Source organism: Hemitrygon akajei, chromosome 14 (genome assembly GCF_048418815.1).
Source record: "Hemitrygon akajei chromosome 14, sHemAka1.3, whole genome shotgun sequence".
NCBI lineage: Eukaryota > Metazoa > Chordata > Chondrichthyes > Myliobatiformes > Dasyatidae > Hemitrygon > Hemitrygon akajei.
The window spans coordinates 78,600,307-78,628,164 of record NC_133137.1 but is presented as its reverse complement, the minus strand read 5'-3'; the positions used below and the strand labels follow the sequence as shown (position 1 = coordinate 78,628,164).

The window sequence follows — 27,858 nt, the reverse complement described above, 5'->3', positions numbered from 1 at the left end:
GGCGTGGACAAGTGGTTAAGGCGTTGGACTAGCGATCTGAAGGTTGTGAGTTTGAGCCCCAGCTGAGGCAGCGTGTCGTGTCCTTGAGCAAGGCACACACACACGTTGCTGTAGTCCACCCAACTGAGATTGGGTACCAGCAAAATGCTGGGGGTTAACCTCGCGATAGATAGGCTTCCTATCTGGTGGGGGGGGTGGGGGGGGAGTCGCTTCACGCCACGGAAACTGGCATTAGCACCAGCCTGATGAGCCTGTAAGGCTCCGGACAGAGTTTAACTTTAACATATTGGGAAAGGAAAAAGCCCCATGTTTCCTGATCTGGCTGATAAACCTCATGTTTCCTGATAAACCTCCAAAGTTTTATCGCAGGCCACTGCTCAAACTCATCTGTATTTGGAACCTGTCAGACATGGAGACGGGTCCTGATGACGCCATGAATCCTATTTGGAAGTCAGCTCTTCATAGAGAAAGTGAGACAATCTGATTTCTTCCAAAGGAACAAGTTGTGAAAGAATAGGAAATATTATATCTGGATAATTTGTAAAATATGATTTATTTCAAGAAATCTATTTATTTTCTCTCTAGGTCATACATATGAAGAAGTAGTTAACTTTAAGACTTCAGGAGCAGTACCAGAGTCGAAGGAAACTTCAGTGTAGCTCTGGAGTCAGAATGACAGGACAAATCAGGCGAAGTATATATATTTGTGCAGCAGGGAGCTGTGAAAACATTAATTTTAGATCTTTTGTTTTTAGAATATTGGAAAAAAATGTACAGTACTGTAATTCTATGCCTATGGCCTCCATTTCAAACACAGAGTAACTTCCAAGGTCGGACTAATATTACTGCATATCAACATTTTCAAAAAGATGCCTTTGGAATTATAACATATTTAAACAGTTATAGATTAGATATGTTGCTGTTTGATAAAGTTAATTTAGAAAAATAAAATCTTGTGTTTATAGCAAACTTTCCACTAACTTTTACAGTTTTGAATTTTATCCTCACTGTTTTGAACTACAGATTAATTGGAAATAAGAGAAGTTGTGATCCCCTGTTAGTAGAAGGTGATTTGTAGCATATTAACCACTTATCAATGGTTACAGGGAGTGGGGCTGAGGAGGGGATAAAATAGGATCAGCCATGATTGAATGGCCCAACAGACTCAATGGGCCAAATGGGCTAATTCTGTTCCTGTCTCCTTATGGGCTTATATTTTCAGCATAGTTTTCTAAGCCTCATTTGTATAGATACCAAATGATGTATTTACATTTTTGTCCAATTATGCTACTGTGAAGAGCCTTGGAATGTTTTACCACAGTATGTTGTAAGTTCGGTATAAATATGAGTTGTAGTTAGTAGCAGGGGATAGACAGTTCCAATTTCAGCCTCTTGCCTACTCTAATTCCATGCTGTTTCACACCTTACATTAGGATTCTTCAGGTACCACTGGTAAGATAATATAAAACTATTATCAACTTTTTACTGAGTTGTTTAAATTCCAACATAAAATCTGAACTATTCAAAATTCCATTACGGGGGTTCCCAACCTGGGGTCCTTGCTTAATGGTATTGGTCCGTGGCATAAAAAATGTTGGGAACCCCTGCACTATAACGACACAGGAACATTCATTAAAAGTATAGAATTCTACGTTGGTGTAGTGGTTAATATGACACTATTACAGTTTGGGTCTTAGGGAGTTCATAGTTCAATGTCCTCTGTAAGGAGTTTGTATATCTTCCCTGTGGAATACGTGGGTTTCCTCCGGGTGCTCCGGTTTCCTCCCACAGTCCAAAGACGTACAGGATAGTAGGCTAATTGGTCATTGTAAATTGTCCTGTGATTAGGCAAGGGTTAAATGGGTGGGATGCTGTGTGGTGTGGCTCAGTGTTAACTGAGTGATAACAGGCCTGTTCCACACTGTATCTCAATAAATAAAATAAATAATCCTCAGATATTACATTTTCAAAATGCAATGATGAACTGACCTCAACAATTTCTTTATGGTGCATACAGTACTGGTCAGATCTTATTCACATTTCCTTTGCTTTCAATATTCCTGGTGAATAGCTCCATTTGTTAAACTGCCTTTCAAGTCCCAGTGAAGTTGACAGCAAAAACCCACTGTATGACGTTCAATACTTGTGTATTCCTATTGACTTTGTACGGAGGGAGGAACAGCGCTTTCTGTAATGCATCTGAATCCAGTGTGTACAGGGCAAGCAACTGTGTACCAAGCCAGAATACAGAACTGCTTACAAACCATATCTGTTCTAAACCTGGAATTTTTAGTTCGATATCACAGAACAGTGGATTCTGGTGAATTGGGCCATTGGTTAGTCAGGACAGCTGCTTATTTGGGACAACTCTGAAAGGACAAAAACTAATCAAGAAAATAGCCGTTTAATTGAGGCAGGAGACTGTTGCCGAACAGGTTCTAACTAGGGTCAGTCATGCGCACACACGTGGCCGTTAGACACTACACACCATGCTCCAAGTGAATAGTGAGAGAAAATTAAACGGTTTCACTAGTTCAACAAGTTAGGAACTACGAAGAATTTTGTGGTGTTTATAATCATTTTGAATGTTACAATGAAAATGTAGATTTGGAGGATGCAATCGGATGAATTCCTTTGTTGATAACTATTAGCAACTAATACATAGTTCTTATAGTACTGTAGTACCATTGGTAATGTTCTAAATTTGTTCTCTGTTTCATTTAAATACATAATTTTGGCTCAGTTTGGCTTTTTTTATACCTTTTTAATTATTTTCATAAACTTTGACTAATTTGATGTTCCATTTAATATCAGAGAATGTATACAATATACAACCCGAAATTCTTACTCTCTACAGAAATCCTCAAAACAGAAGAAAACCTGCAAAGAATGAATGACAGTAAAACCGTAAGAGCATCAAATCCCCCTGCCCCCTCCCACACAAATGCAGCGGCAAGCAGCATCAATCCTCTCCATCCCCCTCCCCCACTTATTCTAGCATAAAGCGTCAACATTCCCCCCACCCACCAGGCAAACAAGAGCAAAGCCCCCGAGGGGAGACCATGGTCTACAGTACATCAAAAACTAGCTGTTCACTCCAACATCCCACAGGCACACTCTCTCATTAACAAGGGAGAGACAGATATCGCTCCTTCCACAGTGAGAGGGTAGACCACAGTCACTATTTTGATGCTACAGTTAATCTGAAGTGTTGCTTTTCGTTTTGAGTTCCCCGACTCAGAAATCAGCAGCAAATTCTCCCTCACTATCGAGAGAGAGAGAGAGAGAGAGAGAGAGAGAGAGATCAATTAGTGAGAGCAGAGGATTCCGACAGCCACTCTCAATGCCTTCAATGTTCCAGCTCCTGCTGTGCTTTAGTTCACGACACCAGCGAGAATTCATGTCCACTAGCCGTGCAAGTCCTCGAAGGCGCCCGACTTCAGGCTGAACCTGGACATATCAAAATGCGGCCGATCCGCAAGCTCCAAGAACGGGAACGCACCACAGTGCAGAACCACAGTTTTGTGTGGCGGTGGAGATCAAAGATCCCAACAGGACAGAACCCCAACCACCCTGAAAAGGAAAATAGAGACATTAGAAAATGAAGAATTTAATTGTTTTGCTGATAAGCTGGGAGAAGACACCCTCTGGTGCCATCTTTAGCTGGGGCAGCCACTTAATTGGGCCAAAATGTACAGGTCCTGATGCATCCCAATTAACTGGAATCCACTGTATTTGCAAGAAGCATAATAAAGAAATGGAGAGAAAGAAAGACAAAGAATAAAACAAATCATTTTATAAATCTCAAATTGATACGCAAAAGAACAGGAATCTTTTTAACATCAATTTCCGTTCACAGTGGTTGTTAGGCAATAATTAAGACTCACTAAACCATTAAAAGTTTACTTGCCTAAGCTCCAACATTGAATTCACGTACATTAGTTAAATACAACTCTATCTATTAGAATATGAAAATCACACTCACACACAAAGTATCTCAGGCAACACCCTCCTGATTTATACATTTTTACTGGGCATTTACATCTGTCATGTTACTTTCTGATTATCAGGCTATTAATGTGGAATGCTGTGTACAATCAATTACTGTAAAATTCTGCTCATTTAAAATACTTGAAAGCATACTTTTGCATATTTATTGCTATTTTCCAGTGATTTCATTACCATTTGTACTATACATCAGGCAGTATTTCATCTGGGATCTCACACACCTCTAAATGTGTGAACTCCACACACTCCTTTGTCGCTTTTGATACCTGCACTCAAATTCACTGTTGTTGTGTTCCTGAAAGAGCACTGTGAATTGCATTTTGGTACGCAATAAATTGTGAACTGGATTGAAAGTAAACTACATGAGGGAAAAATATTAGAATATCCTTTAAAAGGTTGAAATAAATCACTGTTTCTGAAAACCAGCTGTGTTAGTGTATGATATATAATTTTTAAGAAAATGTTCAGTTGCTGTAAAAATATAAACTTTATTATGCTTACTGATTTAGCAGTGTGGGCAGCACGGTAGCATAGGGGCTAGCATAACATCTTACAGTACCAGCAGCCCGGGTTCAAATTCCCTCTGCTGCCTGTGAGGAGTTTGTACGTTCTCACTGTGACCACATTGTGTTGCCTCCGGATGCTCTGGTTACCTCGCAAAGTCTAGACATACCGGTTGGCAGGTTAATTGGTTACTGTAAGTTGTTCCATGATTAGGATTAAATTAGGCTGGGATTTGAATGTACTTTGATTAAACCCAAGGACTGCTGGGCAGTGCCGCACAAGTAGTCTACGTCATGCTGCATCTCAGGAAAGCCGGTTACCTTGCTGGTAGAACAGGGGTTCCCCAGGTTACAGATGACCTGGCTTACGGAAATGCAACTCACACAAATTCTTTCCTAAACAATTTGTTAGAAACCAGATGCCAATGTGATGGAGTACTAACGTTGTACATAAAGAAGGGGAGGATCCTGTACTTCAGGCAACAAGTTTTATCTCAAGTTTGAGGGAAAATGTTTGCTCCTGATTTAGAAAAACGATCTTCTTATGGGCTGTTCTCAGAAATGAAATCTTTGCATAACTGGCTCTACCTTGATCAGAAAGACTATCCAAAATACAGTCAGCCCGCCTTATCCGCGGATTCCACCCAACCGCGGATCGGGAAAACCCGGAAGTTCTCTCTCCAGCACTCGTTGCTTGAACATGTACAGACTATTTTTTCTTGTCATTATTCCCTAAACAATCCAGTATAACAACTATTTACCTAGCATTTACATTGCATTAGGTATTATAAGTAATCTAGAAGTGTCTAAAAGTACAGGCAGTCCCTGGGTTATGAATGAGTTCCATTCCTGAGTCCATCTTTAAGTTGGATTTGAAGTTGGAACAGGTACATCCAGTATTAATTAGCGTCAGTTAGTCAAATGTTTTTCTTAGTATATAGCATATATTTTACCTTTTTATGCATATAAAGCACTTAAGAAACATACGTATTTCAATAATTTAACCACTGCGTTGCTTGGTAATAATTGTAGCTTTTATCGAGGCAGGGCCTTTCACATTCTCCATTAAAATTGTTCCGATCGTTGACAGACTGTAGCCTAAGGCTTTTCCAATGACTGATGGTGTTTCACCTCTTTCCGATCGCTTTATTACTACCAACTTATCTTCAATCGCGATCGTGATTATTTTCGTGATCAGAAACACTGTGGATTCAGAGCTGCACCGCCAGGTCCTAATGTCCACCGCACGGAGACATGTTAAATAAAGTCCGGGGTTCTGCTGGGTCCTAAAGACCACCACACTGCTACATGTTAAATAAGGGACTTGAGCATCCACGAATTTTGGTATCCGTGGGGGGTCCTGGAACCAATCCCCCGCGGATAAGGAGGGCCGACTGTATTATTAATCTACTTAATCAATTAGTATTAACTAAAAGGAGGCAAAGATGATATGAATGAATCAGAATCAGGCTTAATGTCACTGGTATATATCGTGAAACTTGGTTTATTTTGCGACAACAGTACATTGCAATATTTTACAAGAAAAATTCTAAATTACAGTAAGAAGATCTGTATATATGAAAAAAGAAAATTAAATAAACAGTGTGCAAATAGAGGAAAAAATAGTGAGGTAGAGTTCGTGGGTTCATTGTTAATTCAGAAATCTGATGGCAGAGAGGAAGAATCTGTTCCTGAAATGTTTAATGTGTGTCTTCGGGCTCCTGTACCTCCTCCTTGATGGTAGCAATGAGAAGAGGAAATGTCTAGGTGATGGGGTCCTTACGAAGGATGCCCTCTTTCTAAGGCATCGCCTTTTGAAGATGTCCTTGATGCTGAGCTTTATTTGGTCTTGTGCAGTGCCATCCCCCCCTTACCAGTTAGTATGTTCTCCACAGTATATCTGTAGAAATTTACAAGTGTCATAGCAATTTTCCTCAGACTCCTAATGAAATATAGCTGTTGTCATGCCTTCTTTGTAATTGCATTAGTATTTTGGGCCTAGGATAGAACTTCAGAGATGTTGACACCCAGGAACTGCTTTCCAAACCTGATCCCTCAATGAGGACTGGTGTGTGTTCCTTCAACTTCCGCTTCCTGAAATTCACAATCAGTTCTGCGACACCACTCAACCAGCTGATCTATCTCGCTCCTGTATGCCTTCTCATCACCATCTGAAATTCTGCCAGCAGTAGTTGTGTCGTTGACAGATTTATACGTTTGTAGATGGTGTTTGAGCTGTGCCTAGCCACACAATAATGGGTGTAGAGAGCAGAGGATGCATCTCCACCAAGGCCTCAGCAAACAACCATCCTTTAAAATATGATTACTCTCCTTGGGGCTTTGGCAACTAACAAGAAACCTACATGTTTGGCCTCTTAGGTTAGGAAAGTTAAAACTACCACTCAAGGTACTTTATGCTGTCAAGGATTGAAAATATCACTGTTAACAGAAGTTTCAACCTTGGAAAAACAGAAATATATTTATTTCCTTCAACTGGTAAGTTGAAGCCTGAATGATGAAACAACCATAAAGAGGGAGCAATGGGAAGCAGATCGGTGCTTGGTTATAAATTTGTGGATTTAGTTGATCAAGCCTACCCTCACTGTGTGAGGGATAAGGCATGTGTAAAATTTCAAATCCCTGATTCTGCCAACCCATTCTATTTATACAGCTCCTCTAACATCCTCCAGATATCCCAGAGTGCTTCAGAGGCAATGAGGTACCTCCTGAAGTGCAGTCACTTTTGGAATTTAAACACAGCAGCCAATTAGCACAAAATAATCTCCCTCAAGCAATAATGGTCAGTACTGCTGGCTGTTGGATAAGTATCGGCCGGGACTGGCAGGATGGCTCCATCTAATGCAGCAAATGGACCCGCGGTTTAGCACCTCACAGTCAGTACACCAGTTCTTCAGCTAAGAGTTTATATTGAGTCCTGTGGGGTCCAAGCCCCAGAGTGTATCAAAGCAACAGAATCCAATGTTTGGGCAACAATTTAAGCTTGGGCCAGACTGAAAAGGTGAGGGTATCAGAGCCGGAGGTGAGGAACGGGCTGGTTCAGTTCACTGCTCCGTGATGTTTACTCGCTGACTGAGGCTGGGGCTTCGTGTCTGTGGACTGACTTCAGTCCTGAATGCTAATTGCTTGCTTTTATTGTTTGCACAATTTGTTTTCTTTCTCTGCACATTCGGAGTTTGAAGGTCTTTTTTTAAATGGGTTCTTTTGGATTTCTTTGTTTACAAATCTCAAGGCTGTATAATGTATGCATACTTTGATAGTAAATGTACGTTGAACTTTGAAGACAGGCCTGAATATAGAAACTTCAGACTTGGAATCAATTGTGCTAATTCACCAAAGACACTCGCAAATTTCTACTGATGTACCCTGGAGAGCATGCTAACAGATTGCATCACTGTCTGGTATGTAGAGGTCACTGCATAGGATTGGAAAAAACGACAGAAATTTGTAAACTCAGCCAGCATAGACACTAGCCTCCCAGCACCCAGAACTTCTTCATAAGGTGATACCTCAAAAAGGCAGCATCCATCATTAAGGACCCTTATCACCCAGGACCTGCCCTCTTCTCATCGCTACCATCAAGAAGCAGGTCGGTGGGCCTGAAGACACACACTCAATGATTCAGGAACAACTTCTTCCCCTTCACATCAGATTTCCAAATGGACAATGAACACTATCTGACTTACTTGCATGAATTAATTAATATTTTTAGATATATTTCCTACTGTAATTTTATTTTTTAAATTATTATATATTGCAATATACTGCTGTCGCAGAACAACATATTTAACGACATATGCCAGTGATATTAAACCTGATTATGATTTGAGTGACACCAGGTTTTGTCGTAGTTGTAGAGTCGTAGAAAAGTATGGCACAGAAACAGGTCCTTTGGCCCTTCTAGTCAGTGCTGAACCATTTAAACTGTCTACTCCCATCGAACTGTGCCGGAACCACAGCCTCCATATCCCTACCATCCATGTACCTACCATCCATGTACCTACCATCCATGTACCTACCATCCATGTACCTATCCAAACTTCTCAAATGTTGCAATCAAGCTCACTCACGTGGACTACTTGTCAAAAACATTCATCCCACACAACACACAATGCTTACTGAATATTGGTGATTTTGCTGATGATAAGGTGCAGAAGACGGAAGCAGGGAGAATGGATGGGAGTAAAATGCTTTTTGATGGGAAGTAATTGAATATAATCCATAGACTGTAAAATTGATTTCATTGAAGAGAAACTGTTTATTTCAACTACAGTACATACTGTGGAAATGGCCAGCTGATTAAAAAATAACAAATTACATTCTGAGATGGATAACACACAGTGAGGATCTGCTGTGCTCCAATCATCTAAGGAGCACTTTAAGTTTTACAATCACAGCTTTTACAAAAGGCGTGCGTATTTATAGCTCATTTATTTTTTATTATTATGTCTTCTTTTTGCGTTTGCACAGCTTGTTGTCTTCTGCACTCTGGTTGAATGCCCTAGTAAGGCAGTCTTTCATTGATTCTGTAATGGTTATTATTTCATTTATTGAGTATGCCCACAAGAAAATAAATTACAGGGTTGTTTATGAAGTGGCATGGTAGCGTAGTGGTTAACACAATGCTTTACACTACCAGTGACCCAGGTTCAATTCCCGCCACTTTCTGTAAGTCATACTGGTTGGTAGGTTAATTGGTCTTTGTAAATTGTCCCGTGATTAGGCTCGGGTTAAATTGGGGATCGCTGGGCAGTGTAGCTCGAAGAGTCTATTCTACACTGTATCTGAATCAAATAAATAAATACATCGATTGATAAAGGTGCTTTGATAATAAATTTACTTTGAACTTTTATTACCTGGGAAATATCTCATTTCTGAATTTAGGAATATACAAAATAATCTTTCCCTTTGCTCCCTTTTTCAAATTATTTTACAACTAATAGACTATGATAATTCCTTTCTCAGTTGAAAAGAACCCCTTTGTGAAGCCTTCACAATATGTCTTTTATTTGTCCCGGGACTGTGAAATTAATTTCTGCAGTAATGGTGGATGATGCAACCAGAATGGCATTAATTGAAACAAGAAAACAAATGATCAAAGAAGAATGTTACCAAATGAGATTTCAGTGCAGGAAACTGATTAAGGTTACATAAACAACCAACATTGTTACTAGATAATACTTCTTAAAATCTACAGTTCCTTCATGCGTTACGTGCCGTGTATGATGTGGGCGATTACGGTCTTACTGTGACTGTGATAGTTCTTGGCAAATTTTCCATTGATTTGCCGTTGTCTTCTTCTGGGCACTGTCTTTACAAGATAGGTGACCCCAGACACTATCAATACTCCTCAGAGATTGTCTGCCTGCCGCCAGGACTTGTGATGTGTGCCATATGACCATGTATTTTCATCCTGCCACCCTAAAAATCTGCAGTATATCAGGATAAATGGGTAGGCTGACTGATAATGATGGAATCTTCATACCAACATTTTTCTATTGGCACTAACCTCCATTTGCCCTCCATTTGAGAGTCTGACAGTTGGCAAAGCTGTTGGCTTGGTTCTGCTGTCCAATGGAAGAGTTTGATGAATGAAATGTGTTGTCATCCTCACGTGCACCTCAGTTCCGTCAGTCAAAGTCCAAGCACTCCACAGCTCAGCTGCTGGTCATTGCTCACTGTGCAGATTTGGGTATGAAAACAGACTGGAACAGTCCAGGTTTGGGGCAATGGATCCACCCAGAATAAAGGATTGGGACAAAGGAGAACACTTTTGCTTTGTTCACTTATTTGGAAGCATATGTTCAAGCACATACAAGCACCAATCATTACCGACTGCTATGTCTGGCCAGTCCTCTACCCTCATTTATCTAGGCCCAACACATAGTTACGATCATGAAGGAGGCATACCAGAGGCTCTACTTCATTAGGAGTTTGAAGAGATGAGTTTAGAGTTTGAGTCACCAAAGACTTGCAGATTTCTGCAGATGTACGGTGGAGAGCACTCTGAGTGGTTGCCATCCTGGCCTGGTATGGAGGCTCCAATGTACAGGACTGCAAGTTAGCTCTCTCATGGGAGCAATCCTCCCCGCCACTGGGACATCTTCAACAGACTGAGCCTCCAGAAGGCGGCATCCATCACCAAGGACCCACGCCATCCAGGACCTGTCTTCTTCTCATTACCGCCATCAGGGGGGATGCACAGGAGATTCACACTCAATGATTTCATAACAGCAACTTCAGATTTCTCAGCGGTCCACCCACATTATCTCGTCATTCCTTTTTCTGCGCAATTTATTTATTTTTTGTCATTTATAGATTTTGTCTTGCACTGTATTGTTGCTGCAAAACAACGACTTCTACGTAAAGTTTTTAATAATAAATCTGATTCTGTTCTATAAACAATGTTAGGCTCATGTTAGATGTGTATTAAATTTTAACTAAATCTAACACTGTTGACTTTGTCTCCAAAACTATGAACGACAATCAGTGCAGCTCTTCAAGAATTTTCCAGTGTGAGCAAAAGGTGCAAAAAGAACATTGGTTAATTCAACGGAATTTTGTCAAAGTATACATTACATTCTCCAAGGTTGTGTTAACAATCCTTTTTGTTCCAGAGATGTGATTTAAAAAACCTAGACCCTGAGATCAGAGGCCATTTGTCCTTGCAAACGTAAGTCATTCATAGAGTCATGGAGTATACAACTCAGAAACAAGTCCTTTGTCCCAACTAGTCAATACCGATCACAGCATCCTCCCTGAATGCATCTCCTCACACTCTTCTTGTTATGTTACTTCTGTTTAAATGTACCGTGGGTTAACAGTGAAGAATCATATTCTGGAAGAACTAGAGAACTTTTATTTACAGTAATAAACAAACCGTCTCAACCCAGCCATGTGCTGGAACATTCTGACAATCCCGCGCATGCTCAGTGCTCCGTCCAATCATGAACTTGCACATGATATCATCACATCTTCCTTTCCTTAAAAAAAACAATTAACAACATTAATCAAAGCAAGTGCATAATTCAGCAAGTCTCTATCAGTCTCTCTGTGGGTTTATGAACACGAGTAGACCTCCTAAGTGGTACACACAGATCTTGTGTTTCCTTGTTATTATTTACATGTTTTGTCTTGTCTGCATCCGTTAACTGAATCTCTGAAGTTGGTTCTTTCTTGAGGTCTTTGCGATTTCTTCTTACCACTGCTCCCTCCTCTGTTTGGACCATGTACGATCTGGGTTGTACTTCTTCAAGTACTGTAGCTTTCTGTGTCCATGTGCTCACTTTGTCTTGTATTCTTACTTCATCTCCTTGGTGCAGTTCGGGTAATGGATGAGAACATCTATCAAAGTATATTTTTCTGCTTTGCTTTCTGTTCATCTTTCCATCGTTTCACTTGTTCACCTTCCTCTGTTCTCAGGAGGCTCTCATTTATTGGCAGATTGGATCTCAAACAGCGTCCCATCAAGAGCTGAGCAGATGAAAATCCACATTCAAGTGTTCTGCGATAGGCTAACAAAGCTTTATAAAAATCACTTCCACTATCTTTTGCTTTGTGCATCAGTTTCTTGACAATTCCTACCGATTTTTCAACTAATCCACTGGACTGAGGGGAAAATGGACTAGATGTTGTATGAACAAAGCCCCATTTGCGAGCAAAATGTCTCATGCATTCACCATTAAATTGTGGACCATTGTCTGTGATAACTTCATCAGGTACACCATGTCTGGAAAAATCTGATTTCATGCATATAATTACATTTTCTGTAATCATTCTGCTCAGACAATACACTTCAGGATACAATGAGGAGTAATCTGTTATTAACAGATAGTCTTTGTTGTTAGTTATAAAAAGATCAACACCTACCTTCTGATAAGGTCTATGAGGATTCGGATGTGGATGCAGTGGCTCCTTAGGGTTGCTAGGTTGGTAGTTAAGGCATATTTGATAAGAAGGCACCAATTCTGAAATCTCTTGATTCATCCTGGGCCAAAACATCACTTCCCGTGCCCTTCTCTTACATTTTTCAATGCCCAAGTGGATTTCATGAATTTTATCAAGCATTTCTTTACGGAGACTTTTAGATATAACAATTCTACTACCTTTGTGTGTTGGCGCATTGGCCTAGTGGAAAAGGCATCGGTCTAGTGATCTGAAGGTCACTGGTTCGAGTCTCAGCTGAGGCAACACGTTGTACCCTTGTACAAAGCACTTAACAACACATTGCTCTGTGATGACACCAGTGCCAAGCTGCTTGGATCCTAGTGCCCTTCCCTTGGACACATCGATGGCGTGGAGAGGCTTGCAGCATGGGCAACTGCCAGTCTCTCATACAACCCTGCCCACGCCTGCGCCCTGGAAACCTTCCAAAGCGCAAATCCATGGTCTCACGGGACTAACAGATGCCTATTTACCTTTGTACAATATCCCATTCACAACAGACAGTTCTGATCTGTGGTTCCAATAATCTTGTACTACTGAGGTACAGTCATGCCTATTATCTGGCCATCCATCCATCACCACTTGTATTACCTGATTGAAAATTTTGTCCTTCTCTGTCTCAAGACGCAGCAGTTCCAACTTTTTGGGAGCAACAGGTACAGTTTCTATGACCATATCAATAAATACTTGAACATCAATAACGTTTGTGTGACTGTCTTTTGTTGTTGGATCCACAGCTCTGGAAAGTGTGTCAGCAATGTACATGTATGTTCCAGGTGTGTATGACACATTCAATGTATATCTTTGCAATTTGATCATCATTTGCTGAATTTGCAAAGGACAGTCGCTTAAAGGTTTGTTAAACAATGCAATCAAAGACTTATGATCAGTTTCAACATCAATAGATTGCCCTGACACAAACTGATGAAATCTCTCACAAGCAAACAGAATACTGAGCAATTATTTTTCAATTTGGGCATACCTTGTTTCTGGATCGGATAATGAACGAGATGCAAATGCCACTGGTAGCCATTCCTGATCATGTTTTTGGAGCAATACTGACACCAAGCCCGCTTGAGAGGCATCACATGAGATTTTGATGGGTCTCTCAGCATCATAGAATTTCAACACAGGTTTTTTAGTGTGAACGTTCTTGAGATTTTGCCATGCCTTCTCCTGTTCATGATCCCAGCTCCATTCGTTTTTCTTTTCTGTTAGCTGCCTCAATGGAGCAAGCTGTTCTGAAAGATTGGGTATGAATTTTCCCATGTAGTTGACCATTCCCATAAACCTCTGAACATCCTTTTTACATTGTGGTCTTGGCATGTTCTCAATAGCAGAAACTTTCAATGGATCAGGACACACACCCTCTTTGCTGATGATTTCACCCACAAATGTAAGTTCAGTCACTCCTAGCTGACATTTGTCTTTATTCAACTTCAGGTTTGCCTTGCATGTTGCCTCTAAGACTTGTTTGAGCCTGGTGTCATGCTCGTGTTTAGTCGATCCCCAAATAATAATATCGTCCATGGATGTATCTACGTCCTCAATGTGCTCATATAACATGTGAATGGTTTTATGGTACACTTCAGGAGCTGATGCAATTCCAAATGGAAGCTTGAGAAAACATTCTGGCAAAAGGAGTGTTAAAGGTACACAACTTTGAAATTGGTTCATCTAATTTGAGTTGCCAGAATCTGGGGGATGCATCTAATTTACTAAAATACTTTGCATTAGCAAACTGTGACATTATTTCTTCACAAGTGGGCAATTTGAAATGCCCTCTTTTAATGACCCGATTCAAGTGTCTTGGATCTAACCAAATCCTCAGTTTACTATTTTTCTTATCAACAGTGACAAACGAATTGACCCATTCAGTTGGTTCATCAATTTTTTTTATGACTCCTAGCCTTTCTATTCTGTCTAGCTCTGTTTTCAGTTGTTGACGTAATGCAGAAGGTACTTTTGGATGTATTACCGGTTGCACACTGTTGTCAATTTTAATCGAGTGCTCTCCTGGAAGACAACCAAGCCCTTTGAACAAGTCTTCATACTCTTTCATCAAGTCACTGTATTCTGACTCTGTGTCGCTATCCAGGACTAAAATTCTTTTCACCAAATTAAGTCTTTCACAGGCAGATACACCCAGAACTAACTGTACATTTTTTGGCACGACCACAGATGCAAGCGCATGCACAATATTTTTGTGTGATACCTTTGCCACGCATGTTTCTTTAACCGGAATGTCTGCACCTGAATACCCAGTCACTTTTATATTTGTCTGATGTAACTTCGGTCTTGGCTCTATAGCATTAAACTCAGATTCTGCAAGAACATTTACTTGCGCTCTAGTATCAAGTTTATAAACAGAAAATTGTTTTGTCACTCTTACTTTGTTTATTTTCACAAAGCACATCTGTATAAAATTCCTCACGTTCATCTTCAAGCACAGCATTTACTTGTTTCATTTTATTTTCCTTCTTTCTACTTTTACAACAACGTGAAAAATGATGGATCTTACTGCAGCCACTGCAAATTTTGCCATATGTGGGACACTGATTTGGACGATGTTCCCGCGCACAGTGATCACATGACTTTTTTCTTTCTCATGCCGTCTTGCTCTCTGTCAGTTTCATCAACGTATTATATTTCTTGAAATATTCGCACTTTTTTTTTACAGCATTTACATTGCAGTTTTCGACAAAAAGCTCTTCAGCCTGCAACGTCACGGTCTCAGAAGCTTTGCAAAGTGCCAAAGCTTTGTCAAAATTTAAATCTTGCTCTCTCAACAGCCTTTCTCTCAGAGCATTATCTCGAATGCCACAAACAAATCTACCTTTAATGAGAGAGTCCGTGGGTAATCCAAGCTCGCATGTTCTACTGCGCTTTCTTAACTCAGTAACATATTGATCAATTGTTTCAGCAGCTCTCTGCGCACATGTGAAGAATTTATATTGTTCATACATTAAATTACACTTAGGTATACAAAATACTTCAAATCTGTCCATTATTGACTTTAAATTGAAATTATCTCCATCTTCAAAGACAAAATTATTATTACCTCTACTGCGTCATTCCCGATTACATGGAGCAGAAGCGCAGCTTTGGATTTTTCCGATTTTTCTTCATAATCGAATTGCCGATAAGTACAGTTCAAACTGTTGCTTGAATATCCTCTAATTCTCAGCTACATTGCCAGTCAGCTGAAGTTTTGATGGGGGTTGTAAACCTTCCATTTTACTGTTTGCAGTTTGAACTTTTTTCTTCTTTTTTTTGATTATCTTCAATTCTCGATTCTCCTGTATTATTCTCCCAGAGCCACTTCTGACACCATGTTATGTTACTTCTGTTTAAACGTACCGTGGGTTAACAGTGAAGAATCGTATTCTGGAAGAATTAGAGAACTTTTATTTACAATAATAAACAAACACGTCTTAACCCAGCCACATGCCGGAACATTCCGGCAAACCCCGCGCATGCTCAGTGCTCTGTCCAATCATGTACTGGCACATCATTGCATGTGTTATCACAACAGTTCTCAGCTGAAATCCCTTTGCCATTTTCAGCCCATCTTCCTAACAGATCAAAACCTCTTTGCAATTCATTGCAACGTGCTTCACTCTCGACAAGACCCCCCCCCCCCCCAAATTTTGCATCACCATCAATCTTGCTCGTCGTGCCATGTTCATTCATATCCAAATCACTGACGTGAGTAAAACTGACCCCCGGGGCACCTTCGGAATTCCAAATGACTCAACCTTCCTGTTCAGCCTGCCATACAGTATTTTTTCAAAGGCCTTACTGAGATCCACATAAACAACATTCAGAATCAGAATCAGGTTTAATATCATTGGCATATGTCGTGAAACGTTGTTTTGCAGCAGCTATACGTTGCAATACATAACGATAGCTATAAATGACAATAAATATAAAAATTAGAAAATAATTAAATAAGTACAGTAGTGCAAAAAAAAGGGGAAATACTACCTCTGTATCTTCATCTATCCCCTTAGTTATCTCTCCAAAACAACATCCCACGCACTAAAGCTTGCTGAGCTGTCCCTCAAAGTTTCCTCCAGTAACGTCCCTGTAACTGAAGGCAGCTCAACGGCCTATAGTTCCCTGGCTCTACAAGGCACCTCAGGAAGCAATCCCATCTCCCCACTAATCTTTCCCTGTAACCCATTCTTTCATATTTCCATCAGCAAACCACTTATTAAAATTAATAAACATTTCCTGAAAGAAATTTCTAAATCACAACTTCCCTTTTTAAACAGCACCATCTTGTGGCCAATGTACAGCATGAGCTTGGCTGACCCAAAATGCTGCACCTACGCCATTCATTTTCCTGCTGATACCATTATTTTCATGCAAATTCCTTATTTTATTTTTATTTATTTTATGGCAGATATGGTATTGAATAGGTCCATCCAGCCCTTTGAGTTGTGCCACCAGAACCCACACAGTCTGAAAATGGGACAACTTACTAAACGATAACTATGGGAGGAAACTGGAGCACCCGGAGAAAACCCATGCATTCAGAGGGAGAACATGCAGACTCCTTCCAGCTGATGCCGGAATTGAACTCTGAACTCTGATGCCCCCGAGCTGTTGCTCTAACCACTATGCTACCGTGGCACCCTTAATTGTCCAAATCATAAAAACTGAGTGACGCTCTCTGATTTCATGCCTTAAAAATCTTTGCAGATCGATCAGCTCAAATTGGGATTGGTGCAAGTGAATACCGCACAGGCCTGTTGGAGAGGATACCTTTCCCCAATGTGGAAATATGACCATGTTAAATAGGATAAATGCAGAACAGAGCTGGCAGCTGAAAAATTAATATTCACAAGGCACTATAGAGCATACATACCACCACAATCTGTTAGTTTGTGCCCCAACTTTTCATTTCCAGGCTTGGAAACAACCTTAATTTAGAGAGGATTGCATTAGATGTACATTAATCCAAATCAAATCAAGTTTAATTATCATTCAATCATACATAGATACAGCTGAACAAAACAGCGTTCCTCTGACCCAAGGTGCAAAACATATAGAATTGCACATTTAAAATAGCAAGCAAAGAAGCATATACAAGCAATATATATATCCCAGCAATGCGCAGACACATGCAATCCAGCCTGCCATTCCATGGTTTGACCACAGGAGGGCAGCATGAACAGGAGAGGCCAGCCCCCAGCAGAAAGCAATGCCTCCGGCGTCTCCTCACCTGGTCTACAGCAGCAGGCAAGGCCACGGCTTGAGGCCTAGTCCTCGCTACACGGCTTCCATGATGTCTGTCATGCCAGCAGACAAAGGTAACAGGCCTGAAGCAACTTACGTTAAAAGGATGAGGTGCAAACTTAATGAAGAGGTGGCACAGCCAACATGTGTGATAAACAAGATTACTGTACTACATAACAAATGGCAGTGTAATAGATCTTTGACCAGTGTAATGTACTACATGGCAGTGTAATAGATCTTTGACCAGCAGCCAATGGTGTTTGGGATTAATTAATAAGAGCAAATTAAAGGAAGCACAGCGGCCATCATTTGAGTGGACATGGAGTGGTGATCTTACGGCTTTAGCTCTTTGAGGCTTCAGTGAATAGAGCCTTCACTGAGACAAATTAAAGGAAGGAAAAGCTCAAGATTTTTTCCTTCTCCCTTTTAAATCTGCCCAGCTAGAGCAGTAGAGACACCAGGCAGGATGGTAAAATGCTCCTCTTGTGGGATGTGGGAAGGCAGCGAGGCCTCCATTGTTCCTGACAACCACATCTACGAGAAGTGCGTCCAGCTGCAGCTTCTACAAATCCGTGTTGGGAAGATGGAGCTGGAACTGGATGAACTCCGGATCATTCAGGGTGGCTGAGGGGGGTGATAGATAAGACATATAGAGAGGTAGTTACACCCAAGGTGCAGGGCACAGGAAAGTGGGTGGCAATCAGGAAGGGGAAAGGGGTAAGGAGCCTGTGCAGAGTACCCCTGTGGCCATCCCCCTCAACAACAGGTATATCACTTTGGATACTGTTGGGGTGGGGAGGGAATGACCCAACAGAGGAAAGTCGTAATGGTCGGGTCACTGGCATCAAATCTGCCCCAGTGACTCAGACAGGAAGGGGGAGAAGAGGCACCCTGTGGTGATAGGGGAACGGACAGGAGGTTCTGTGGACAAGAACGAGATTCCCAGATGGTATGTTGCTTCTGGCATAACATTACCTGGGATAATGTTGCCTGGGTCTGGGATATCTCAGATCGAGTCCTCAGCATTCTTAAGTTTGGGAGGGTGAACAGCCAGAAGTTGTGGTCCATGTAGGTACCAATGACATGGGCAAGACAAGTGATGAGGTTCTGCATGGGGAGTTCAGGGAATTAGGTGCTAAGTTAAAGGACAGGACCTCCAGGGTTGTTATTTCAAGATTGCTATCAATGCCACGTGCTAGTGAGGTCAGAACTAGGAAGATTATACAGTTTATACATGGTTAAAAAGTTGGTGCAGGCGGGAGGGCTTCAGATTTTTGGATAATTGGGTTCCCTTCCAGAGAAGGTGGGACCTGTACAGAAGGGACGGTTTGCATCTGAAATGAAGGGGGACTAATATCCTAGCGGGAAGGTTTATCAATGTTGCATGGGGAGGTTTAAACTAGAGTTGCAGGGGGATGGGAACCAGAGTGCCAGAATAGTTAGTGGAGAAGTTCTGAAGGCAGATGTTGGTAAGACCTCAGACAAAGTTAGGAATCAAAAGGTTGAGCATGGTGCAACTAATTTCCTGAGCTGTGTATATTTCAATGCAAAATTACTGTGGGAAAGGCAGATAACAATGCTGAAGATGAGGCAGCTGGTTTACAAATAGATGCAATGTGTAGTGAGGAGAGGCTGTTGACAGGGCAAAATTGCAGTCAACGGGATGAGTTGCAATGTAAAAGACAGACAAAATTTAAAAGGATGAATACAGGACTAAAGCTGTTGTATCTGAATGCACACAGTGTATGGAATAAGGTATATGAACTTGTAGCACAGTTACAAATTGGCAGGTACGACATTGTAGGCATGACTGAATCACGGTTGAAGGATTTTAGCTGGGAGCTTAATGTCCAAGGATAGACGTTGTATCAGAAGGATAGGCAGGAAGACAGAAGGGGCAGCGCTGCTCTTTTGGTAAAAAAAAATTAAATCGAATCATTCAGAAGAGGTGACATAGGATTGGAAGGTGTTGAATCATTGTGGATAGAGCTAAGGAACTGCAAGGATAGAAAGACCCTGATGGGAGTTGTATACAGACCCCCAAACAGTAGCAAGTATGTGGCCTACAAATTACAATGGGAAGTAGAAAATGCATTCCAAAAGGGCAATGTTACAATAATCATAGAGGAGTTCAATATGCAGGTAGAGTGGGAAAATCAGGTTGGTGCGGGATTCCAGGAGGGGGAATTTCTAGAGTGCCTATGAGATGGCTTTTTAGAGCAGTTTGTAGTTGAGCCCACTAGGGTATCAATTATTCTCGATTGGGTGTTGTGCAATGAACCAGAATTGATTAGAGTTTAAGGTAAAAGAACCCTTTGGGGAAAGTGAACATAATATGATCAAATACCCCCTAAAATTTGAGAAGGAGAAGCTAAAGGCAGATGCATCAGTATTTCAGTGAGGTAAAGGAAAATACAGAGGCATGAGAGAGGAGTTGGCAAGAATTGATTGGAAAAGAACACCGGCAGGGATGACAGCAGAGCAGCAATGGCTGCAGTTTCCGGAAGCAATTCAGAAGGCACAGGATGTATATCCCAAAGAGGCAGAAGTATTCTAAAGGAAAGATGACACAACTGTGGCTGCAAGAAAAGTCAGAGCCAACATAAAAACCAAAGAGAGGACATATAATAGAGCAAGCATTAGTGGGAAGTTAGAGTATTAGGAAGCTTTTAAAAGCCAACAGAAGGCAACTAAAAGAGTCATGAAGGTAAAGCTGGAATATGAAAGTAAGCTAGCCAATAATATTAAAGAGAATACTAAAGGTTTCTTCTGATACGTAATGTGTGAAAGAGAGCTGAGAGTGTATATCGTACTGCGAGAAAAAGATGCTGGATAGGTAGTAATGGAGGGACAATGAAATAGTGGATGAACTGAATAAGTATTTTGCATCAGTCTTCACTGTGAAAGACACAAACAGTATGGTGAATGTTCCAGGAGTCAGAGGACATGAAGTGTGTGAAGTTACCATAACTAGAGATAAGGTTCTTGGGAAACTGAAGGATCTGAAGGTGAATAAGTCACCTGGACCAGATGGTGTACACACCAGAGTTCTGAAGGAGGTGGCTGAAGAGATCATGGAGGCATTAGTAATAATCTTTCAAGAATCACTAGATTTGGAATGGTTCCAAAAGACTGGAAAATTGCAAATCTCACTCCACCCTTCAAGAAGGGAGAGAGGCAGAAGAAACAAAACCATGGGCCAGTTAGACTGACCTTAGTGGTTGAGAAGATGTTGGAGTTGATTAGTAGGGATGTGGTCTCAGGGTTCTTGGAGGCACATGATAAAATAGGCTGTAGTCGCGTCGTTCCCTCAAGGGAAAATCTTGCCTGACAAATCTATTGGAATTCTTTGAAGAAATAACAAGCAGGACAGACAAGAGAATTGGTTGAAGTTATGTACTTGGATTTTCAGAAGGCCTTTGACAAGGTGCCACACATGAGGCTGCTTAACCAGCTACAAGCCCATGGTATTACAGGAAAGATTCTAGCATGGATAAAGCAGTGGCTGATTGGCAGGAGGCGAAGAATGTGAATAAAGACTGCTTATACTGGCTAGCTGCCAGTGACTAGTGGTGTTCTACAGCATGTACAAACAAGCTGGATGAACTCAGCAGGTCGGGCAGCATCCGTTGAAAGGAGCAGTCAATGAATGCTGCCTGACCTGCTGAGTTCATCCAGCTTTTTTGTACATCTTGATTTGACCACAACATCTGCAGTGCACTTTGTGTTTAGTGTTCTACAGGGGTCTGTGTTGGGACCGATTCTGGTTACATTTTAAGTCAATGACTTGGATGATGGAATTAATGGCTTTATTGCAAAGTTTGCAGATGATATGAAGATAGGTGGATGGGCAGGTAGTTTTGAGGAAGTGGAGAAGCTACAGAAGGACAGACAGTTTAGGAATATCACAAAGAAATGATCATGCACTTTGGTAGAAGAAAGGAAAGGGTTGACTTTTTTCTAAATGGAAAGAAAATACAAAAAAAATACTGAGGTATAAAAGGACTTGGGAGTCTTGGGCAGGATTCACTAAACATTAATTTGCAGGTTGAGTTTGTGGTGAGGAAACCAAATGCAATTTTAGGACTCATTTCAAGAGGACTAGAATATAAAAGCAAGGATGTAATGTTGAGACTTTATAAAGCTCTGATGAAGCCTCACTTGGAGTATTATGAGCAGCTTTGGGCCCCCTAAATTAGGAAAGGATGTGCTGAAACTGGAGGGGGTTCAAAGAAGGTTCATGAAAATGATTCCAGGATTGAATGTCTTGTCATATGAAGAGCATTTGATGGCTCTGGGCCTGCATTCACTGGAATTCAGAAGAATGAGGGGAGAGCTCATTGAAACACATTGAATGGTGAAAGGCCTTGATAGAGTGGTTGTGGAGAGGCTGTTTCCTATGGTGGGACAGTCTGAGACCAAAGGACACAGCCTCAGAATAGAGGGACATCCTTTTAGAACGAAGATGAGGAGGAATTTCTTTAACCAGAGAGTGGTGAATCTGTGGAATTCTTTGCCACAGGCAGCTGCGGAGGCTAAATATGTATATTTAAGGCAGAGGTTAATAAGTTCTTGATTGGTCAGAGCATGAAGGGATACAGGGAGAAGACAGGAGATTGGGTCTGAGAGGAAAATTGGATCAGACGTGATGAAATGATAGAGCACACTTGATGGGCCAAATGTCCTAATTCTGCTCCTGTATCTTATGAATTTATGGAGTCATGCAATCTCACAACTACAGAACAGACTAAAGTTCTGAGTCCCACCAAACGAGACCTGAATGATGGTGGATAATGCATCAGCTAATAGGAGAAACACACACACACACAAAATGCTAGAGGAACTCAGCAGATCAGGCAGCTGATGTAAGGGAATAATAAATCAAATATTCTGCCTTCTACCCCCCTTTTTTTCCAGTCCTGAATAAAAGTCTCATCCCAAAGTGTTGACTGTTTCTTTCCTTCCATAGATGCTGGTTGACTTGCCGAGTTCCTGCAGAAGTTTCTGTGCATTACTCAAGTTTGAAGTTGGTGTGATCTTTCATTGTTTCTGTTATTGTTATTGTTCTATTATTATGGATTTATTGAGTATGCCTGCAAGAAAATCAATCTCATAGAGTTGTATATGGTGATATGTATCTACTTTGAATTATAAATTTCCAGCATCTGCAGAATCTCTTGTGTCTAGTTAATGTAAGAAGATGGTTCCAAGAACATTCCCATTCTCAGCCAATGCCAACAACTATGGTATTATCGGCAAATTTGTTATTGGCATTGGAACTGTGTTACACATTTAGACAGAGTAGACAGGGAGCTCTGAGTTACACCTGCATCGGTGGTGTGTGGGAAGATGCTGTTGTTTCTGATTGACACCAGTTGTGATTTCCCAAGGAACAAGAGGAGGATCCAAATCCACAGAGATGTACAGAGGCCTAGGTATTGAAGCTTGATGATAAATTTTCAGGGGATGACAGTGCCGAGTACTGAGTTGTAATCAGTGAACAACAGCCTGACATCCCTTTACTGGTTGACCATGCGAACCAATGCAGATTGGACAGTCAATAAGATAATGTCTGCTGTAGGCGTACTGTGATGATAGACAAACTGAAGCAGATTCAAGTCCTTACTGAGAGGCAGGAATTGATTCAAGAAAACTCTCAAAAGCACTTCCATTACACTGCGTGTAAGCACCACTAGTTTTTTAAGTGCTCCAATTCCACTCATATGCCAAAGAGTTGATACTTGGTAGGTCGTCTAGTGACTGTACATTGCTCTTGTGTAAATGAGTGTATTGTTAGACTCTCTGCAGGGAGCAGGAATAAAATGGATTTATTTTATTTACCTATTTAGCGATACAGTGCGGAACAGGCCCTTCCAGCCTTTTGAGCCGTGCTGCCCCAGCAACCAGCAGCAAGCCCGATTAACCCTAACCTAATCATGGGACAATTTACAATGATCCATTAACCTACCCGGTACGTCCTTGGACTGAGGGAGGAAACCGGAGCACCTGAGGAAAACCCATACATTCCACAGGCAGGACGTACAGATGGCACTGGAATAAAACTCCAAATTCCAGAATGCCGAGTTGTTATAGTGTTGCGCTAACCGCTACGTTACTATGACACCCAATCCTGCACTTAGTGTAGGGTTCACGTAAATGCATGTCTGAAGGTCAGCAAAGTGTTGGTGGATTGAAGGCACTTTCAGTGCTGTACGAGTTTATGATCATAGAACCTCTCTGGCAAGAATTTTTCCTTCATTCTAAACCACAAGATCATATCCAGTCCACCTAATATCCCAGCCTGACGTTTGGCCAAAGGTTGCATGCCATCTGAGTAACAAGACTTCCTGAGCAGTCGTTATCCCTCTTGAAGTTCTAAAATTTGTTGGAGGAGAACTTCTAACATAAATTTACAACTTTTATCTTCTTCACCTGGGAAAAGAAGAACATGGCAGGGGACGTCAGAGATGTAGGAATCATGACTATTTTGAAGAACAATTGTGCTCATCTAGAGTCATATTGGACATAACCATCATGGCACAACTCCAAGGAAAAGCAACACACACAAAATTCTGGAGGAACTCAGACCAAGCAGATTATATGGAAAAGAGTAAACAGCTGACATTTCGGGCCGAGACCTTCTTCAGGACTTCCAACATCCGCAGATTTTCTTGTGTTTGAACTCCAAGGAAAATGCGGGGAGTAGTGTAAATGACTACCGTATATGTAACTTTATTGCTTACTCTGGAAGAGTCAAAGCCCTCTGACAAAAGAGGGGGTACGTGGAGTGCCCAACTTAAATTTGACTGCACACATAAAATCACAGGGTAAAATGGCACCGAGTAGATCCACAGCCTCACAGCACAAGAAACCAGGGTGCAATCCTGCCTTTGAACGTTATCTGTGTTAGGTTTGCAGGTTCACCTTGTGATAAGATGGGTCTCCTCCAGGTGTTCCCATTTCCTCCTGCATCCTAAAGCAAGAGTTCTCAACCTGAGCTCCACGGACCCCTTGCTTAATGGTATTGGTCCATGGCATAACAAAGGTTGGGATGAAGACATGGGTAGGTAGATTAATTGGCCATTATAAATTTCCCCCAGTGCAGTGGTAAATAGTAACATTGAAAGGAGATGATGGGAAAATGGGGAGAAGATTCAAGACTCAAAAGTATGTATGCAGTATACAACCGAGACTCATCTTCCCACAGACAACTGCAAAGGAAAGAAAACTATGGAATCCATTCAAAGAAAAATATCAAACCCCACAAATAAAAATTGCGCAAACGGCAAAACAAGACGAGCAAAGAGCTCAGAATATAAAACCCCAAAGAACAAACCATCGAACCAATCCAGGCAATAGCATTAGTCTAAATGGGTGGTTGATGGTCTGTGGGCCAGTGGCTTGTTTGTGTCTCGCTCTTTCTCTCTAGGACTTTGAATTTTTCCATTTTACAATTGCAAATGTGATGTTTAATGGTAGAGCTCAAGTCTCAGTGCACCAAGGACAAGTAAGCCTGTGTTATTTTTCCATCTTCTCAAAGCTTTGCATTGCAAAATTGCATATTACCTCCAACAAGAATCCCTCCATGACTTCTAGAATCCAAAGAACTCGAAACTCAATGATTTAGCTTCAATAAACAGACGATCCTTATGAAAACATCAATGGCAAAATTCTCTATTGTCTCTAGAGCACCAGTACAATCTCTGTCCATCCAAAGAAAGGTGTTTGAAGATCAGGACCTTAGGCTCACACTTGAATAACTAGTAGTTACTCCTGCCTTTGGGTGCACTTTTGAGAAAAGGCCACTGTGGATTCCAAAGAGCCAGGGGATATGGCAATCACTACATGTTAACTCCAGGAAAGTGCATTCAGGTGGGCTTGAGAACACACAGCCTTATCCTCAGAGCACACACAAAATGCTGGAGGAAATCAGCAGGTCAGGCAGATCTATGGAAATAAATAAAGTCGATGTTTCAGGCCAAGACCCTTCTTCAGGACTGGAAAGGAATGGGGAAGACAACAGAGTAAAAAGGTGGGGGGGATCAACACCTTATATTCCATCATGCCAACTCTACGGCATGAATATAGATTTCTCCTTCTGATAAAAAAAATTCTTCCCCCTCCTCTCTTCTTCTATTCCCCATTCTGGACCCCTTGCCTCTTCTCACCTATCATCTCCCCCAGGTCCCCTCCTCCTTCCCTTTCTCCTATGGTTCACTCTCCCCTATCAGATCCCTTTCTCTCTACCCATTTACCTTTCCTACTTTCTAGCTAGTCCTCCTTCCCTTTCCCCTGCCTTTTTCATAGATGCCGCCTGACCTGCTGTGTATTGCTTTGTATTTCCAGCATCTGCAGAATCTCTCGTGTTTGTGATTTGCCTATCCTCAGGAGCACACTGAAAACAGTGAAATAAAGTCTCGCCTCCTTAGTTCCAAATGCCCTGTCTGTAGCAGCACTTGGCTCCCAGGTACAATTCTTTAGCCACTCAGAATTGGAGTGGGAATATTTACGGACTTCTCAAGAGGTCCATGTTCGTAAATCCACTGAACATTGTGTTGCTTTGCCATCTTGCTGCCAATTTCAACGCAGTGGTCTTCCACACACTTCACAAAGAGCTAAACTGCAAAGAGTTAAGGCACAAACTAGTTTCACATTCCCTAAGATTCTGCAGGTTAACCTGCAGTTTGATTTAAGTTTTCAAGATATTAAGGGAGACTCTTACAAGAAACAGAATGACTTCTACTGGTTAGGGAGTCTAGGACCAAATGTCATAAATCTAAAAAGCTTGGAGTCAGCCATTTTGTACTTAAAGAAGTTAAAATTTCTACAAGCAGTGTACAAAGTTGGAAGTCTCACCAAATGGCAATCAATAATCAGTAAATTGTTAACATTGAAGGTTGATACAGTACAAATTTGTTCCTGGAGGTATAAAGGGACACAGAGAATAGACAGGTGAATGGAACGAAGCTAAAGATCTACCATAATCTCACTAAATGAAAGAACAGAGTTTAGGGGCTAAAGTAACACACAGAAAATGCTTGAGGAATTCAGCAGGTCAGGTATCTATGGAAATGAATAAATAGTAGATGTGTAAGGCCAATACCCTTCTTCAGGACTGAAAAGTAAGTGGGAAGACCACAGAATAAAAAGACATGGGGAGGGGAGGGAGGATAGCTAGAAGGAGATGGGTGAAACCAGGTGGGTTAGAATGATAAAGGGCTGGAGAAGAAGGAATCTGATGAGAGAGGAGAGTGGACCATTGGAGAAAGGGAACAAGGAGGGGACCCGAAGGAAGTGAAAGGCAGGCTAGAGTGAGGAATAGAACAGGCAAAGGGGAGGAATTTTTTTTTACCGGAGGGAGAAATCAAAATACATGCCATCAGATTGCAGGCTACCCAAACAGATTATAAGGTTTTGCTTCTCCACTCTGAGGGTTGCTTCACCTTAGCACATGGACCAAAATTTCAGAACTGGAATGGGATATCAGAATTCAAATGTTTGGCTACTGGGAAGTTCCGCATTTGGCAGATGGAGCAGAGGTGCTTGACGAAGTAGCCCCTCAATTTACTACGGGTCTCACCAATGTAGAGGAAACCACATTGGGAGCACCAAACAGAATTGCCTCACGTAGAAGGGCTGTTTGGGGCCCTGAAAGGGAGGAGGTAAATGGTTAGGTGTAGCACTTAAGTCACTTGCAGGGTTAAGTGCCGGGTGAGGTATCGATGGAAAAAGAAGTCACTCAGGGAACGATCCCTGTGGAAAGTGGAAAGAGGAGAGTAGGTAAAGGAACTAAATGGATTTCTTCCACTCCTCTGCCCTGACTCCTTGATCCTTACTCAAAATAAAACAATAAATGATGATTATGCAGGCCCAAATTAAACAAAGAATATAAATACACCACATTATTTCTCCAGATATACTATCTGAAGTTTATACATAAAATTAATGAAGTATAAAGGCATGAAATACATCTATTTTCGCCCTACCAAAGCCCTTCCCTTTCCTAAAAAGGTTCTTCAAAAATTTTTACATGCAAGTTAGGTTTAAAAGACAGAATGACCGGTTGAAATTTCTGAATCTATAAATTAAATAACAAATGGTGCATTAACCTTTGAGAAATACAATTTATTTTTTAGCCATA

The 27,858-nt window shown here is 41.2% G+C and overlaps 1 protein-coding gene across 3 annotated transcripts in view; it reads left to right on the top strand.

The window, feature by feature from the left end:
* The window catches only part of mapk12a (mitogen-activated protein kinase 12a), a 122,118-nt gene extending 99,313 nt beyond the window's left edge, over positions 1-22,805 (top strand). The window contains exons 12-13 of one of the 3 annotated variants that reach the window (XM_073066411.1): positions 586-694; positions 22,687-22,805. In XM_073066411.1, the coding sequence (XP_072922512.1) occupies positions 586-659 (74 nt within the window). In that variant the 3' untranslated portion in view covers positions 660-694; positions 22,687-22,805. Of the gene's footprint in view, positions 1-585; positions 4,431-22,686 lie in introns of those variants that run through there. The other 2 variants (XM_073066410.1, XM_073066412.1) reach the window with 2 other exon arrangements.
* The last annotated feature ends 5,053 nt before the right edge of the window (positions 22,806-27,858 follow it).